This window comes from Pristis pectinata, chromosome 14 (genome assembly GCF_009764475.1).
Source record: "Pristis pectinata isolate sPriPec2 chromosome 14, sPriPec2.1.pri, whole genome shotgun sequence".
NCBI lineage: Eukaryota > Metazoa > Chordata > Chondrichthyes > Rhinopristiformes > Pristidae > Pristis > Pristis pectinata.
Genome location: NC_067418.1, coordinates 19,560,149 through 19,577,493, shown reverse-complemented (window position 1 = coordinate 19,577,493; position 17,345 = coordinate 19,560,149). Strand labels below are relative to the sequence as shown.

Below are 17,345 nucleotides of genomic sequence, written 5' to 3'. Positions count from 1 at the left end.
ATTCAGGAAGTAAAACCTCTTCCTATTATAAATCATGGCTGATTCTTGACAGAAACAGCACAGGGCAACATGTGTGCAATCAATTACATTTTGCACCTGGGGAATTCAGCAATGGGGCATATTGAGATCTTTCCTTTCTTGATCAGCAGCCTCGGTTGGAAAAGTGATGTATTGCTGTCTTGTCTATCTATCACCTGCTTAATGGCTGTACAAATAGCAAATTTACTGCTATAACTGAATGTCACCTGTTGCAATCTGGATTGAACTGTTGCATTGAAATTGCGGGCCAAAATAACCCATGCAGCCACAGCCAATACTGTACCTACCCTTGTGTTTGGCTATAATTCCTATTGCAGCAGGTGACAGAGGTCAGTGACTGCTTTCCTGCTAAACACAACTTCCCCTTACATTCCTCTCCTATCATGTTAAAGTAAGACATCTAGTTACAAAATAATGGTATGAGGAATCTGCAGCAGCTAAAAATATCTCTGCAAGGACTTAATGGAGCTGAGAAATCCTAGAGGTTAAACTGCTGCTGCTGACATCTTCAATGTTGGTAGCTTGTTTTTCTATGCATTGCAAATGTGAGTGGATCAAGAAAGTCCCTGGCACCAAGTTTTCAAAAATGACCTAATACAAGCACAAGACCCCTATTTCTATATTTTTTAGAGCCGACGTCCAGTTGAGGAACACAGCAGGTCCACCTAAGCGATACCTCATCCATTCCGGAGACACAGGAGACTGCAGATGCTGGAATTACAAACAAACTGCTGGAGGAACTCAGCTGCTTGAACAGCATCTGTGGGGGCAAAGAAATTGCCCTGATGTAGGGAATTGACCAAAAATGTCAGCAATTCCTTTCCCTCCACTGAGTTCCTCCAGTAGAACGTTTGTTACCTCAACCAATCTGACAGCTGACCATTTCACCTGCATTTTTGACCAAGGAGATCCCATCTCAAGATTGATATGCAATGCTACTATTGAACAAAAAGTAAATAAATTCCTTGCCTTTTTGGTACACAGAAGGTTCACATCTTTTGGGCTGCTGAAGTCAATGAGTTCAACTGCTTTCTCGTTTAATAAGGAAAACATCCTAAGGCCCCTCACAAATGCCAAAGGAGAAATAAATTGCAAAAAGAATAAATGTCAAAGTAAAGGGATAAATAGAGGGTAAAAGATAGCACCTAAACGGGGGCAAGCAAGGCAGGACACAATTTTAAACAAACCCTTGAGTTAAAATAGTTGATGAGAAAGTCTGGAATAAAACTGATAAGAATTTTAATTCCAGACAGCGTGGGTCTACTTGCTGCTGTTAATATTAATGTTCTTAAGAAGCCAGGAAGGTTGTTGCCATTTTCGGTCGGTTGAAGAAAAAAATGTGCCCACAGTCTGTCTACAGCAATGGTGCACACCCTTTCAGTGGAAGAGGCAGACCAGCAATACAAGGCCCATTCTGAGCTGCAGAATGCGAACTTCCTGCACTTTCCTAGCAGTTGTGCTGGGAATTCCGAACACTGAACTCGCCCCAGCTTTAGACCTGGTACAGGTTCAGCGGCTCCATACATTTCAATGAGGAACAGTTCCAAGTGGGAAAGTTAATCTTCAGGTAATTTATATATTATGAATTAATTGAGTTATGCACTTGTTGCCAAATATATTTAATGGTTTTGTGTATTTTCTAATGTTTTGCTTTAATTATTTTCTATTTTTTCTAAACATTTTTTATAATTTTAAAATGTTTTTTATCGTTTGCATTTAAAATGTCCCCATTGCTCAGGAACACAGGCATACTTTAACAAGCAATTTGCCAGCTGGTAAACGCGGGGGCGGGGTTTAGCAGCCTGTTGATACATTTCTGCAGGTGGGATCTGTGAGCCGATACCCTGGCGAGGAATTATCTCAACGTCCACGTATCCAGGGCCTTTGTACCATTGCAATGTCGACCCCGTAATGTCTTTTAAACTGCAGCTGATTCAGTGGTAATTGTAGGTGTTGTACTGTGCCGTGGTGAGTTTATTGGTCCGGCTTTTGCTGCTGTGGGAGCAAGCGTAGATGGCTCGCCGCTCACTGAAGCAGGCCAGACCCACCCATCCCAGCATCCGGCTGTGGCCTACAGGCTATATGTTGCACACCACTGATCTAATCAATACTTTAACATCTGGAAACACGAATGAGAAATGGGTTTTAAAGGACCATTGAGACCAGGACTATGCATGGAAATTTAAATTTGAACGTTTTTTGGAAATACACTTTAAACAGACGCATACTTTACACGCAGACACACATATACATGTGATTTGATGTGATTGATGATTATGGGGGAAGCTCCTTCTCTCAGAGGATACTGAATTTCTGGAATTCTCTGCTCCCCCCCCCCCCCCCCCGAGGCCGAATTATTAGATACATTTAAAGTGGAGATAGTTAAGAATTTGAAAGACCAAGAAAATGAGGGTTATGGGGAACTGGCGCAGGAGGGGAAGTCAGCAGAGATCAGCCATGATCATATTAAATGGCAGGAATGACTTGAAGGGCTTGGTGTCCTATTTTCTTGTGTTCTCATTCCTCGAGTGAGACAATTTCTAACAGCACGCCAGTACTTCTGTCGAGGATTGTGGGAGAGTGATGGTGGGGGAGGGGGCGGAGTTTAGCAAAATTAATTAACTGTGAGCACTGCTCTTTAATTAGTCACGGGCTGCGCGGTTTACTTCACTTTTCCCCCTCTTGAAAGCACCTGATACTTGTAGTACAGCTGAAAACCGATTCCTTTGATGAGTTGATTAGAAGAATTACCAATCGGAGTGATGGAGGCTGTTTCAATTGTAACTTCTAAAAAGGAATTAGATAAATACTTAGAACAGGAATAGGTCCTTCGGCCCACAATCTTGTGCCGAACCAATTACATTAGTAATAAAAATGCTCAGCTAAACTGATCTCTTCTGCCGACACAATGTCCATATCCTATCATTTCCCTCACATTCATGTGCCTATCCAAGAGCCTCCCCTATCGCATTTGTCTCCACCACCACCCCAGGCAAAAGTGCATAGGAGATAACGTGGGATTGGAAATTGTTGGATGTTTCTTCTGACACAGGCATGGTGCGCTGACTGCCGTCGGTACTGTGAAAGCAAATCAACTTCTCCTTGTATCCTGATGACAACCAGCTCTAACTCATCACCACCTATTGAAAATCTTCATTGCTTCTGATTTGTCAGGCTGTTAGACTAACACCGAGTACTGGTCGGGTAAAAATTCCTTCCCATTAAATATTGGGATGGCCACTGTCTTCATTGCCCTTCACAAACCCTGAAACCACCTTTAGGATCCGTGTGTTTCTAGTTTCTTGTGTACCCTCCGACTTCCAGCCCTCCATCAATGGCACTCGTGCCTTCAGTTGTCTTAAGTTTTTGGGTCTGAGATTGTTTCTTTAAACCTCTCTTAGCAAACCTTTCATCGCCTGATCTGATAGTTCATTACGCAAAGTGTTGAAAACACTTCTCTGAAGGTCCGCGGGGACGGTACTACATTAAAAACGTCACATTAATCCAAGTAGTTATTTTGTTTTTTTATGCCATGCAATAAAGTTCTATCGGAAAAATGCTTTCTTGTACTGTTGATGAATAACTCCTTTATGCATGCATTGCATGGTTTTAAATTAGCTTACTGATATTAAAAGAACACTTTAAAAATGTCAAAGGCTTCTTTTTTGGCGATTACTATCTACTGCCTTCGTCTCTGCCACTACAGCTGGCGACCAACTGAAGCAAGTTTAGGATTGGAAAGCTTCTTACATTCAGCACACGTCTTCGGGGGACGCAGGTTAACCGGAGACGCGAATTCCATGGGCTTTGAAATATTATTTACAATCTAAACAAGAACGTTGCTATTATTTTTGTTATAACACTAAGGACTGCCGTAGCTTCAACCCGAAGAGTGTTCGGGGACTTCCCTGTGTTCTCACAGTTTGTTAACCCTCCTCCCCCAGTGCTGGAAGGTGGTGCGGTCCATGTTGCTTTTGATCAATCCATGGGAGAAATAATCGTGCACCCGGACTAAGACGGCAGAGCGGTGCACGTTCGCCAGTGCCATCCAACAGTCGCGTCGTTCTGAAGTTTACCTTAAAGTGAGTGAGGAAAACTTACCAACAGCAACCACCATCCAGATGCCGCCAGCCATGAACTGATCATCTCTGCTGCCTCTTTTTCCAAACCTTAAAGAAACATTTTTTGCTCCCTCCTTTTAAAGTGTTGGTTTAAACAAAACAAATCATCAGGAGTCAGACAAGATCATAATGCAGCCTGTTGCGCTGCTTTTTGGCTTCCTGCTTGCTACAGTGTTACACGGCCAAGGTAAGATCATACCAGTCCTATCAGCATTACAGTAGTTGTTTTGGGGGGACAGATCCGACTGGAGTTTGCAGAGTGGATGTGCAGTAATCAGTGAGGTCTATGGAAGAAACAAGGATCGAACGGATGCCCCGGAGTAGGCATGTGGCGTGTTGCATGGGTTCTGGGTGTATGTCACTTAACTCCTGATTGACTGACTTTAATTCCAACTTTACAGGGCCGTATGGAAAAGAAATGGCATAGGGAGCTAAACGGGGGGCTTTATCAGCAAGACGAATGTATTAAAGCAAAGTTGTTTGAAGACGGGAACAGAGTTTTGGTACAAGTTTTGAAATGTATGCTTCGGTCTTTGTTTCCTCAACAACATTCCCCCCTCCCCTCCCGTCCCAAACGCTATCAAAAGAAAGGACTGAACTCCTCGAGTTCTGAGCTTTTATTTCGCCAGAAACGATGATGGGTTTCAGCAGACATGCAGAGTTTTAATCATTATGAGCCTTGCACACTCGGGCATTCTTGAACCAAAGGAGCGAGGTAGAAAGGTTCCTTTGGTCTAGCAGGTTTTCAACACCTTGCATGTTGTAACAGCAGCCGCGATCAGGACTGGTATGTGTTCGGAATGAGAGAACTTGGGCTCAGGCGTGGTGGGTAAGGCGGAATTCTCACCCCAAACAGGCAAACAGCTTTTACTGAATAAAACAGGGTGTCGGCGGACACTTACGAATGATTGCTTTCTCATGTATTTGTATGCACGTGTGAAATTTTAGATTATTCAAATGAAAATGAGGAAGACTGCTTGGTTACCAGGTAATGTGCTTTAAAGTTATGCAGAGAAGGTAATGTGCTTCGGAGGGCTTTAACTTAGACTGCAAAGTCCAAAATAGCAAACAGTTGCTATGCGGGACCATGTGCCCAGTTTAATATTGCTTTGAGGTTTATATGTCGAATGCATCATTTTTACTTTCTTTAAAAAAACTAGTCTGCTTAAATAGTTTGATCTCGTCAACCAAGGAAGCGGCCAGTTCACTTTAAAAGTACAGCGTTGTGTCCTTCCTGCAGACTAATTTGTTAGCCAGTCCGATTAAAAGGCTAGTCACAGCGCTGTTTGAGGTTCGTCTGTGACAGCTGCGCCATCTCCTCCTACACATTTTCTGCTACACTTTGCAAAGTCCCACTCTGAACCGCTGTTCTCAAATGGGTCGGTCACACTAGTGATGCCCGTTTGAGTTTAAAATTGTTCGAAACTGAGAAGCCGGCCTGTTTTGGAAGAAGCCCCTGAGCCATCAGTTTACTTGCCCATCTGGGAAAGATAAACTCTCCGGTAGACTGTAGCATTACTCCTTCCTTTTCTTGCAGCATGATTAAATATGCAGGCGCCAGTTTAGCCTTTATCTGTGGGAAAACAAAGGATTACAACAGCCCTTAACACCAGAGGACGAGCGACGACAGTACTTTTAAAGAGTATTATCTGGAATACCATCGCACTTCTTGAGAGAACAAACAAATAGCCACGCGGAACGGACTGTGTTCTCTAATTGAACGCCTCTTGATTCATTTGCTTTGTCTGGGCAGCGCAGGGATGTCGGGGAAACGAGACTTGACCATTTCCGTTGCAGGACTGTAATTACCAGTCTTCTGACTATAATTATCTAAGCCTCTTCCAAAAGATAGAATGCGCTCTGTGAAACGCATTTCAGAGACGGCGGGGAAACTGATGTCTAATCTAAAATGTTACACCAACTAAAATAGGTTTCAACTATTTAAACTTGAAATTTCAGCGACTAGGGAGAGTTATATCACTTTGTAACCACGGGGATATCAGCGCAGGTGCTTCTATTCCGAATAGAAACATCCATTTGCCTTTCCTCACTCACGCAAAACGCCCAACCATTAAATGTCGCTCTATTTCTTCATGTTGCCCGTCAGATAGACAAATGAGGGTTATGCAATGTTTGACACTGAATTGTAGTTTACCTGCTGTGATTGGCGATTCGTGCAGTCCAGTCAAGCTTCTCGCCAATCCATCTTGTAAGCTTGTGGCGTTTTAAGGGTAAAACTTGTCAACTATTTCTCGGTGTCTGCCAGTTTTGTATGGGACTCTCGAGAAAACAAGAAATTCCTCTTGTTACCGGAACATTGCAATATGTAGTAGGAAAATCCGAAATGTTCTTTGGGGGAAGTGTATTAATTTAACTGCAAAACGTTGATTTAACCGGAGGTGGATATCTATTTGAAAATCTCGTAATGATAATAGAACATACATGAAGCACCTAATGAGTAAAATGATAAAATCCACCACTGATGTGTTCGTTATACGTCAACGACAAAGTATTGTTGGTCTCGCGTTCACCTGCAGGAACGATTTGAATATCCATGCCAAACTAAAGGAAGCTTTGGAATGCAGATATTTCTTTAAGAGATCCCAGTGCCAGACTTTTTACGTGAAGTTACCTTTCTTTCAAAACCGGGAGGGAGAATTGACCCAACGGCTGCAGTTGAAAACTACGCGTGAAACTAATAGTCATAGTTGGCTGTGCTGTTGAGTTTTTAAACATTTCAAACTGTTGAATAATCGTTCATGAATATCAATCTACCTAATGTGATCGATAATCTCTATTTTACCTCAACACTATGCAATTAGGTGATTAGATTTAGTTACAATTAATTTTCTCACGTGGTCGCGTAATCTTTGTAAATGGTGAAATTGGCCTTTTAATATAATTTGCACACACATGATCAATTTGTGGGCAGGTATATGTGCCGGGCAGTTGGAACTTTAACTTTGTCAAGATCCATCTGAATCTAATTCTGGCACCATGGTGCCTGTTTGCCCAGGTTCCATCGTGTATATTAATACAGTGCGAAGAATTTCTGTCGTGGAATTTTCCTGCCGCCCTGCTGCGAAGCCTTCAGCTATTTTATTACAGGAACTCTTTGAAAACCCCAGTAGGAACGGTGTGTGTGTGTGTGTGTGTGTGTGTGTGGGGGGGGGGGGGGGGGGGAGTTTTAAAAAAACAGCTTCTTCGCGGTCCTAGCGCTGGATGAATCGCAAGGAGCAAGCGCACTGGAGCTTCGGGCATGTTGCGATGTTACTTATTGCTACATGTATCTTGTTTCTATCAAATCGCTCTTGTCACTGTATATTCAAATGGATATTAGAAATAATAGGAATTACATCAAATCAGAGTAAATATATAAAATACCTCAGTTATCAAAGAAGAGAATTGACCATTTTAACTGTACATCCAGAGCATATGCAGATATTCAAAGAAGATAATAGCTTCGGAATCGTCGCTGATGAGTGGGATGCAAAAAATGTCCTATACATCAGGAAATCGCTGGAAGATTTTCATTAAAAAATCATCAAGCGTTAGCTTCGACTCTTTAGTACACGATACCCAATATTCGTGCATCAGGTTCGATATGGATATGAATGTTTCATTTTGATCATTTTATCTGAAAAGGCATCGTGCAAGTTTAACTTGTGAGTGTATAATATCGGAGGGTGGTAAGACCCTGTGGAATTCTTTATCCTTGGCTCAATTCGGTCCTACCGGACAGGATAACAGGTGGTGGCGTCCCCAAAGTGAGAAGGCCGCCAGCGGCAGTGACTCCGGAACCGTCTTTGTTGTAATTTACCTCTTGTCCAATTTAATTAAACGCATTTCAAAAGAGCTTAAGATAGTAATGAGTTCATTTTATTCTATTGTACTAAGTTACAACGTTCCCCAGTCATCAATTACGTGGGAGCCCCGAAATGGAAACTGAAGCTTGCAGGTCAGTGACTTGTGTTCACTGGTAAACAGTAAAATGAGTGCATCAATAATGAATCCAAACTTGCAGTATAAATAGTAATGTCGACTGATGCTTTTCAACAATTTGTCTAAGTGAGTTTTCGTAGGCAACTGAATTAATTTGCAGGAATCTGGAAAAGTAATCCAATCATACAGCTCGCCTACATGCTTCAATAATTGTATTTTGAGGGGGTGGAATTAAGAAAGAATATGATCAGGCAGTCAATCTCAGCTGAAGTAGCAGGGACAAATTGGAAGGAGCACTGCTGCATTAGGCTAGGGAGGGAAAGGAGTAGTATTCAGGATTCCTGCAATCATTTGATGTTTCACCATGTCTTGGTGGAGATGAGGATGAAAGGTGGTTTATGACTGTGTTGACCTGATGATCACACACCCCACTGACGTTGTTCAGTCACGTGCATGGAAGTTGGTCATTGGCCTCAGTATGGGGTCCATTGGACCAGAGGCTAGGGGTGAGTCACTGCTCTTAGGTGGAGAAGCATTAGTGGAAAATGAAGGCTGGCAGACAAAGGGCTAAGCACCACTTAAACATATGCATAATATGGCTTTCAGTCAGTACATTTTTCCTTTGCATCAAACTGACAACTGTTGCCACAGCTTTGTGTCCCTTTCTTGTGTTGTTTGGGGCCTAGTGCAGGGATGTGTCATCATTGCAGCATCAGTTGAACTAAATTACTGGATGGCTAGTTTCAATCATTTTGTGCTCTGAGATGGTTTGAACATTAAAGACCTGACTGAATCTTATTTCATTATGAGATGCAGCAGTGCAGTATATTTTCAGCCTTGTGTTTCATCTTCCTGGTTGATGTGCAGGAAAAAGATCCCTAGGGTTTGTTTCATACATCAATAATGTATAAAAGCTGCTGAAGCTGAAAATTCCCATTGTTTTGGTGAGGTTTGACAGAAAAAAATATTTTATAAGAATATAAGTTCCCTGATGAAAAATTTTCCATCTGGTTTCCATCCTCCTCTCAGGTTCGTCCGGCCCACCTTCCCTTCTTAATATCTATCTCTCCATTTCTAGGGATAAATCATCCATCAGTGTGCATGTTGGATTAATTGGTTTTCACAGCTACCTTGACAACACTTCCTCCCAGCAGATTCCTCCAAAACTCCCAAGTTCTCTTTCACTCCTGCGGTTGTAGTAGAACTTAACACTCTGGGGATGCCACCGCATCATGTCCAGTGTGGCATAACCAAATTGAGCCAAGGACAAAGGCCTCAATCAAGGATTTTTCTCTCTACTGTAGTTGGCTGTCTTCAACCATATTAGCCCCATTTCTTGCACTTCCATGCTCAAGCCTTGCCCTCTCTCCCAAAATAATGGGTTAACTCTTGACTTCATCAGTTACTTTACCCGCTTCCACATTCATTGACTCAGTTTCCATTCCTTCTGTCCTATCTACCACAAAGTCACCACCTGAATGCATTGTAAAGTTCCTCTTTCCTTTCTGTCTTCAATAAAATCTCATTCTGTCATACCTTTTTCAGTGGACCTTCCTGTTCAAGCACAGAGGATGCATACTGTCCTTTACATCCAAGTTTCCCACAGCCTAGGGTCTCGCTCTTTACAAGTAAAATAATGATTTACCTGTACAGTTCTGAATTTTGATATTCTGTTTTTGGCACTTCTTTACATTGGTGAAACCAAACACTGGTTGGAAGATTGTTTTGCCAAACACCTGTCATGTACCAGCAACAAAAGAAGCACACCGATTCATTTATAAGTGTTAAAACTTATTAATAACTACTTATGATAATAAGAAAAATAAAAGTAAAAATGTTAGAATGTTAGAAATAAAAATGTTAGACCTTAAACATTAACCCCAAAACTTTAAACTCAAAGTGTGTGTGTGTGGTAAATTCCCAAAGTCCGAGTCCAGGAATAGTTCTCAAAGTTCATTTCAGCAAGCCATAAGTTGAAATGTGAGCAAAGGCTACTGCAAAACCACCGTTGACTGAAGAGGAAATGTAGAGAGAAAATAGAGAGTAATTACGAAATCCAAATGTTCCACAATGGAACCCATACACCTCAGTGTCTACTCAGCAGTGACTACTCCACTGCTTTGTTCCACTGGACTATTCCAAAAATCCATATGTGGATTGTAATGACAGACGCAGTTATTGTTTTTCATCCATTGATACAGAGACCAGCGGGCTGGTGTCTCTCCCTCTCTCCTCTGACTCTGACTGACTGCTCCAAAAAGGTCATCACATCACATCCTTATCTCCTGTTGTCGTAACCACGCCCCCTCCCCCCCCCCCCCCCCCCCCCCCCACACACACACACACACACACTACTGTGCTAGGTCTTAAAGGGACATTCACCAATAGTAACCTAATCCGTAACACACCTCCATTCAGTCTACAAGCACCCCAGGGATTTGTTTCCTGTCATTGACTGCTCTGCTCCCTGCCTCTTTGCTGTTTGAATAAAGATAACAGGAGCTTGAAGAATAGCATCTATCTATCTTTCTGTAAGGCACATCAGAAGTTTTTAGGCTGGACGCTAGGTTCAGTGGTGCATATTTTTCTGTTCCCAGTTTCATCTCCTGTAGACTGGTCTTTTGTTCTGCGAATGACTCCATATTGCTTTGTGCCATCTGATTTTTTTCAATCGGTTTTAGCTTCCACCTTGTCATATCCCTTTTGTATTTTGCTTTCTAATCCTGTTCCCTCAGTCCTTGTATCTCTTAACATTTCGAGCTCTGACAAAAGGTGAACTTAAAACGTTGCCATAAAGGCCAACATAGTGTGTGCCTTCCGAGTTACTTTCTGTGCCTATATGAAATGGTTTGCACCAGTTAACCTATAATATCAAAGATCCCTTCCTAATTCCCTGGCATAATTTCTCTAAGAAGTAGATAGTAAAGGAAACTTAAAACCTTTGCTTCTCTCCACCGATATTACTTGATCTGTTGAATATTTCCAGCACTTTCTGTTTTATTTCCTATGGGCAATAGTGTTAATTGTGACTTATTAGAAAATGCATTCATGATCAGGGATGCAGAATCCTAGTTTTGATCATACTACTGGGAGAAACTAAAAGAAACATCAGGATTCAGGTTCATCAATGCTGCTATTGTGTATCTCTTAGTAGTTGGCTCAAGGATTGCAATGACTGGCCTTGGGAAGTATGCTGTCGGGCTCCTCTTGACTGCGGAATGGTGTACGCATGCAGAGATCCAGAAGAAGAGGAAAGAAAGAAACTCCTGTTGGTAACTGGAATTTATGATGCAGAGAGTCAGAGGACTGTTGTTTTACCTTTTTGGATCTAGATCCAGTCCAGACAGATGGGTTGGAATAAAAATTTGGTCTATCTATGGTTGTCAAAGGTCCAGAGAGAAGTTTTCTTTATGCAGTTGTTCAGGTTCTAAAAAGACTTCTGTCTGTAGCAGAAAACCTTAATCTGATCTGGCAGAGCAATAAGTGATCAATCAGCATTATGTCATAAAAATGTCTATTGTGCAGTAGGGAACCTTTTCTAGTCGCTTTTTAGAAATGGTGTGCCGGGAATGGGTTGGAGAGTGTTATAGGTTAACTGGTATAAAATATTTTGTGCAAGCAATTAGGAAGGCCATATTGGCCTTTATTGCAAGAACATTTCAGTACAAGAAATTAAACAGGGCCTTGGTGAGACCACATGGAATTTTGTGTACATGTCTGGCTTGTCTGCACAAGGAAGGATATTGTGATAGAGGGAGTGCAATGAAGTTTCACCATATTGATTCTTGGGACGGTGGTGGGGGGACGTCCTATGAGGAGATACTAAGCAGATTAGGCCTCTACTCTCCAGAGTTTAGAAGAATGAGAGGTGATCTCACTGAAACATATAAAATTCATACAAGGTTTGAAAGGATAGATGCAGGGCTGATGATTCCCCTGCCTGGGGTGTCTTGAACCAGGGGTCACAACCTCAAAAAAAGGGTTTGTCATTTCAGAACTGAACTGGGAAAAATAGATGATAAATCTTTGTATTTCTCTGTACAGGAGAGCTGTGGAGGCTCACTTAATACATTCAAGCATGTTTGCTAGATTTTTGTATATTAAGGGAATCAGAGGATATGGGGTTTGTACAGGAAAGTGGTGCTGAAGTTAAAGGTCAGCTGTGATCTTATTGAATGGCAAAGCACATGCAGGGTGCCAAATGGCCTACTTTTTTAATTTCATATACTACTTGTGTGCTGATATTGATATTCAATCCACTAAAACATGGATCTAAAACAGCATCATATAGCATTATTCAATTAGCATTATTTACTTTTCAACCCTGAAAATCTACATTCCTTTTTGTGCACTTTCACCATTTGTTGGGAATATGCTGGAAACTGGATAGATTTGTCTGCATCCTATTGAAATACCAAAATTCTGCTGTAGGAAGGAGTAGGGGTGCTATCCTATAAAAGGGGTTGAGCAACTGTCATGTTGTATTTGTGAAGCAATCCAATTTTATAAAATTGCTGTTTAATTTAGTGGTCATTGCAAAGTAGGTAGTATGATTTTTGTCAGTGTTTTTGAGTGTCCAGGCAGCTCACTCGACTTCCAGCATTTGTAGAATGACTGCTGTTCAGAAGTTCCCAAAAGACATGAAGCTTGTGGAGCATTGTTCTGACTTCAGAAAATCCTGTGAGTTTAAACAGTGGATAATCCCAGGGTTTGCAATTCCAAAATAATTTCTGGGATCAGTGGACTGTAAATTTTTGTAAATTTTGCTTTTAACATTCAAAACAGTTGTTTGAGTGTATCCTTTCTGTGACCCCATACTTTTGAGGGATTTACTTAAGTAGTAAAATGGGAAACTCAACTCAATGGTATGGAGAAAGATAAGGGTACCAAGCTAGGGAACTAATCATCAAGTGAGAGGATTGTTTTAGAAAACTGCCTTGATTGATTACAATCTTAATGAAGAAACAGTAGTTTAAGCATTGCTTTGGTTAAAGCTCGTAGAACACGTAAGTGATCTATTGTATACATGCTGCCTTTCATTAAACAGTGCTGTTATTACAGGGAGACCACCCAAAATAATGATTATGTCATGGCTTTGGGCAATAATATGTTCATTATTGCCAAAAAGGAGACACTGTGATTAACCTTTCCTGAATGAATAACATAATTTGATCGTTAAAATACCTTAATTCCTTCAAGTTCTCAACACAGATTTATCATTGTTATGAAAGGTGTGGGAAGGGGTGTGCGGAAACAAATAAAGAAAAAGCATCTTCAGTCCCTTAAGTGATCGTGATCGACTTGCAGTCTTAGATGAGAGGTTTGCTAACTGTTTTGACATGTTATATGGTTACAGTTGTTCAGTCAAGTACACTGATGTACAGGTTGGTGAGGTGGGAGAGAGGGTGATGGGTATTTTTATGAAACTTCTAAGAAGCATATCCATAGCTTCCTATAACATTTCAACCAATGTTGATATTTTTTTTGTTCACGAGGCACATGTTGTCATGTACAAATATGCATCACGTTGATCTGAAAAGTCCATTAATTAGGCATGACAGTCGAATAATGACTGGTAACACAAGAAAGTATTCATTAAACACAGGCATCGAGAGGCGATTGGAGGAAGAGAAATAAATCTCCTTGTAATTGAAATTTGGCTGACCTAGGTGAAGCTTCAGCAGACTGAATTCATAATTAACAAGTAAGAGCATTGTACATGTCTCTTTTAATTCATTTTCTATTTCTCCTTTGGTAGGAGCAGTTTGGTTCACTTTGCACTGAGAGCAATTCAGTTTATCTGTCGTGGACGTGCCTGAATCTAACGTTGATGGTGCACTCAACCATTCAATTAGATAGCAAAGGGATGTTGTTATTTTACTCGTACGAACATTGTACATTATTGAGGTGAAAATGAAGGCATGTATGTGGAAGGCTGCTTCCAGAGTGCTTGTATGAAGTGAGAATGTATGGAGAACCTCCATTCAGCTGTCATTGCTGCAGTCCCCACTGCCTTTAACCCTCCAGGCCAAATTTCTTCTATTTCCTCACTGCTCTACTGCTGAAGTCAAGTCTTTCCCTATCTTCTCCAAACTCACTTTGGCCAACTTCCTGATTTTTTTTTAGAAACTACTCCCATCAGAAAAATTAATTGATGACTTAGACCCACACTAGCCAATATTATAAATGTTTTCCTCTTCTGCAGTTCTTAAACACTTTGTCATTCCCCTCCTATGAAGACACGTTTGAACCCATTATCTTTGCAAACTACCATACTATCTCTAATCTTACCTCCTCAAAACACCTGCGTTCCATCCGTAACCACAATCAACATGTCCCTGTTGCCAGTCACTTCAACTCCCCCTCCCACACTATCAGGGTTATGTCAGTCCTCAGCCTCCTCCACTGCCAGGAGAATTCCAAGTGCAAACTGGAGGAACAGCACCTCATTTTCTGTCTTGGAACCTTGCAGCCTAACGGCATGAACATTGAATTCTCCCACTTTAAGTAACCCCCACCCCCTCCACACCCACCATACCTCTTCCCTTTCCTAGCCTATCTCGCCTTTTTTCTCCAAACCAAAATCACAGTGATGATTTTTGTCTTGCTTAATCTCCTTGCAGCCTTTGAATTGCATTGTCATTCAAATGCTTCAGCTATTCCTGTACATATCTGGTTCAGTTCTTTAGCCAATTAGTCTGAAGCTCTAAATATTGATCTGAAGTTGTTGGATCTTTCCATGTTTCTCTCTGTCTTTTTATAATTCTCATTATAATTATTCATCTAGACCAGTTCTAATGTTGTAAATACTGTTATCTCCCTTCTAAGTAAGCTTTTAATCAAATCTATTTAATGGGCTGGGTGCTTTTGTGATATTTTTCTCCATTAAAGATGCTATATAAATGAAAATAGTTGGAAACCACGTTGAATTATTAAGGTCAATGTTTAGCTATAGCTTTAAATCACATTAAGAGCTTAAATGGGCAGTTGCTGCTGTTTGCTGATAGCCTTAGCCTTATCACTAGGTTATTAATGACTCCATTTATTTCAAGCACTGACAGAAACTGAATGTGATAAAAATGTTTAAAGATGGAATCCAACCAAAATTTCACCCTTTATGTTTTGGGTCTATCCAATTACTGGTATCTCTGGGACTCTCAACATTCCTCAAAGCATTGTGCTTGCCACATCCTGAGATTCAGGATTGATGCAGTGTTCTCGACCTCTTTCTTCAGTAATGCTGAAAAACTGTAACTTTGATTCTAGGATCCATATGATCCTTTGCTTCCTTTGATACCACAAAGTATATTATTTCCTCCCTTCATGTCTCAAAAATTGCAGACGTCAAATTTTAGATTCTAACACTTGTATGGATCCTTGTCCTTAACTTTCCCTTGTATCCAACCCTCCTTCCTTCCAATCTCATTCATTGCATGTTTTAAATATCCCCTTTGACAGTTCCGCCTCTGGTTCTGATCAATCAAGTTCCCTTGGATTCACACATTTCTGTCTCTGCCTCAATGAATTTTGAACTACACATTCACTGACTGCCTCTGTGCCCATTGCTTCCATCCTAAACAACAACCTATTTTCAGTTTTTGTTCCCTGGCCTCTTAGTCAGACATCAGCTGTCTCAATTTATCTCTTTCACTCTCACCCACTTTCCTCTGAACAAGGCATCTGATGCTTAAGTCCCATGCTAATATTGTTATTGAACGTACTGATGAGGCTAGTGATGTTGTAGTTGTCCAACCCAATTTTGCCTTGCCGAGACTGATACCACTCTGACACTGCTCACCCTGCCTGACCCAATGGCTTTGCCACTAAATACCAAGCTATCTTTTTCCTGACTGTCCCTGAGGGTCTTCCCCCAACTGTCAATGGCTCTGAAACCTGCTTCTGATACACAAACATAATTCCATTGGTAGACTGAAAAACTTTTGGACAACCTCCACTGCTCTGTCAGTCTTAATTTTCCAGGCAATATCCTTTTCAGCATGGAAATCAAAGCCATCTTCATGTCCACCCCAAGAAGATATCTCAGGAGCCCCCTGCTGCCTACTTGATAGCTGCATCCCATTCATCAGCACGCTTCTCTACCTACTTGAACTTATTTATGCATTGAGAAATTTCATGTCTCCATTACACAATTAAGAGCAATAGAAAGTGTATTGGATCCTAATTACGCTGGGGTTTTCTGAGATATGCAGAATGTGCTGATTATCAGCCTACTTGGTTCCTTTGCTCATCCTGTTTATCCAGTACAGGCAACCCACACTACAAAGGGTTGCATTCCTGGAAAACGGTCTGCATTGTGATCTTCTGTAATGCAAAGCACTGTCGTTTGTGTAAACATTAAAAGACACAAGTTGAAAATAATTAAATTTTGTGTTTTTTTTAAACATTAGTTCCTCGAGTGAATTTTATTCCATATCTCATATTTTTGAGTAGTGATTTATGAATTCTGTAAGGGTGAATTTCCATTACCCAAACAGCTGTAATGCAGGGGTCCCCTATATATTGATAAGCTTGTTAGCATTGTTTCCTGTACCAACTCTGAGCTTTAGTATTTACATCAATTTTATTTTCAATCTCAACATTTTCTTGGCCTTCACATCGTTCATCTCAGATTCTCATCTTCCTCGACTTTGCTAACTATATTTCTGGAAATAGGTAAATTTCCAGAGGATGTCAGTCTGCTTTAACCGCACTTCCTTCCACTCCATATTAGCTCTCTGTTGCATTTTTCCTTGTTCTTGTTTGCCACGACTTCTGTAATGGGATTTCTATATTCCAGTTTACCTTCACTTTTTAAGCAAAGGCAAACCTCTACTGTAACTGACAATTCTCTTGATCATCTATGTGGTGCCAATGTCCACACCTCTACTCTTGCCCTTCCTCTTCAACTTAGAACAATGAGAGGGTTTCCCTTTGTCCTTGCCTTTCACCCAACCAGTATCCACACTCAAAATATCAACCTTCTGCCATTTCTGGCTTCTCCAGCATGATTTTGCAACTGCACATTTTCTCTCCTTTCAGCATTCTGAGACCATCAGAGTGTGACAAAGGAACACTCTTTAAGTACCTTCCTATGGCACCATTTTCTAGTAATACACCATTTACCCTGTTTTATCTCCTTTTCTTCCCAATGTCCGGGGCCCAGTAAAACAAGTAAAACAGCAATTTATTTGAACACTTGAATTTAATGTGCTGTTCTTCCAGCCCATTATGTCTCCTCTCCAT

At 41.0% G+C, this 17,345-nt stretch overlaps 1 protein-coding gene and 1 long non-coding RNA gene across 5 annotated transcripts in view; one reads left to right on the top strand and one right to left on the bottom strand.

Moving 5' to 3' along the window:
- The first annotated feature begins 4,080 nt into the window (after nt 1-4,080).
- lrp4 (low density lipoprotein receptor-related protein 4) overlaps nt 4,081-17,345 on the top strand; it is a 341,005-nt gene continuing 327,740 nt past the window's right edge. For all 4 annotated transcript variants that reach the window (XM_052029316.1, XM_052029315.1, XM_052029314.1 and 1 more), the window contains exon 1: nt 4,081-4,347. In XM_052029316.1, the coding sequence (XP_051885276.1) occupies nt 4,290-4,347 (58 nt within the window). In that variant the 5' untranslated portion in view covers nt 4,081-4,289. The remainder of the gene's footprint in view (nt 4,348-17,345) is intronic.
- LOC127577769 (uncharacterized) lies at nt 4,763-6,535 on the bottom strand. Its single transcript, XR_007957435.1, has 2 exons — nt 6,316-6,535; nt 4,763-5,733 (listed from the first exon to the last, which is right to left on the bottom strand). It is a non-coding gene; the product is annotated as an uncharacterized LOC127577769 (long non-coding RNA).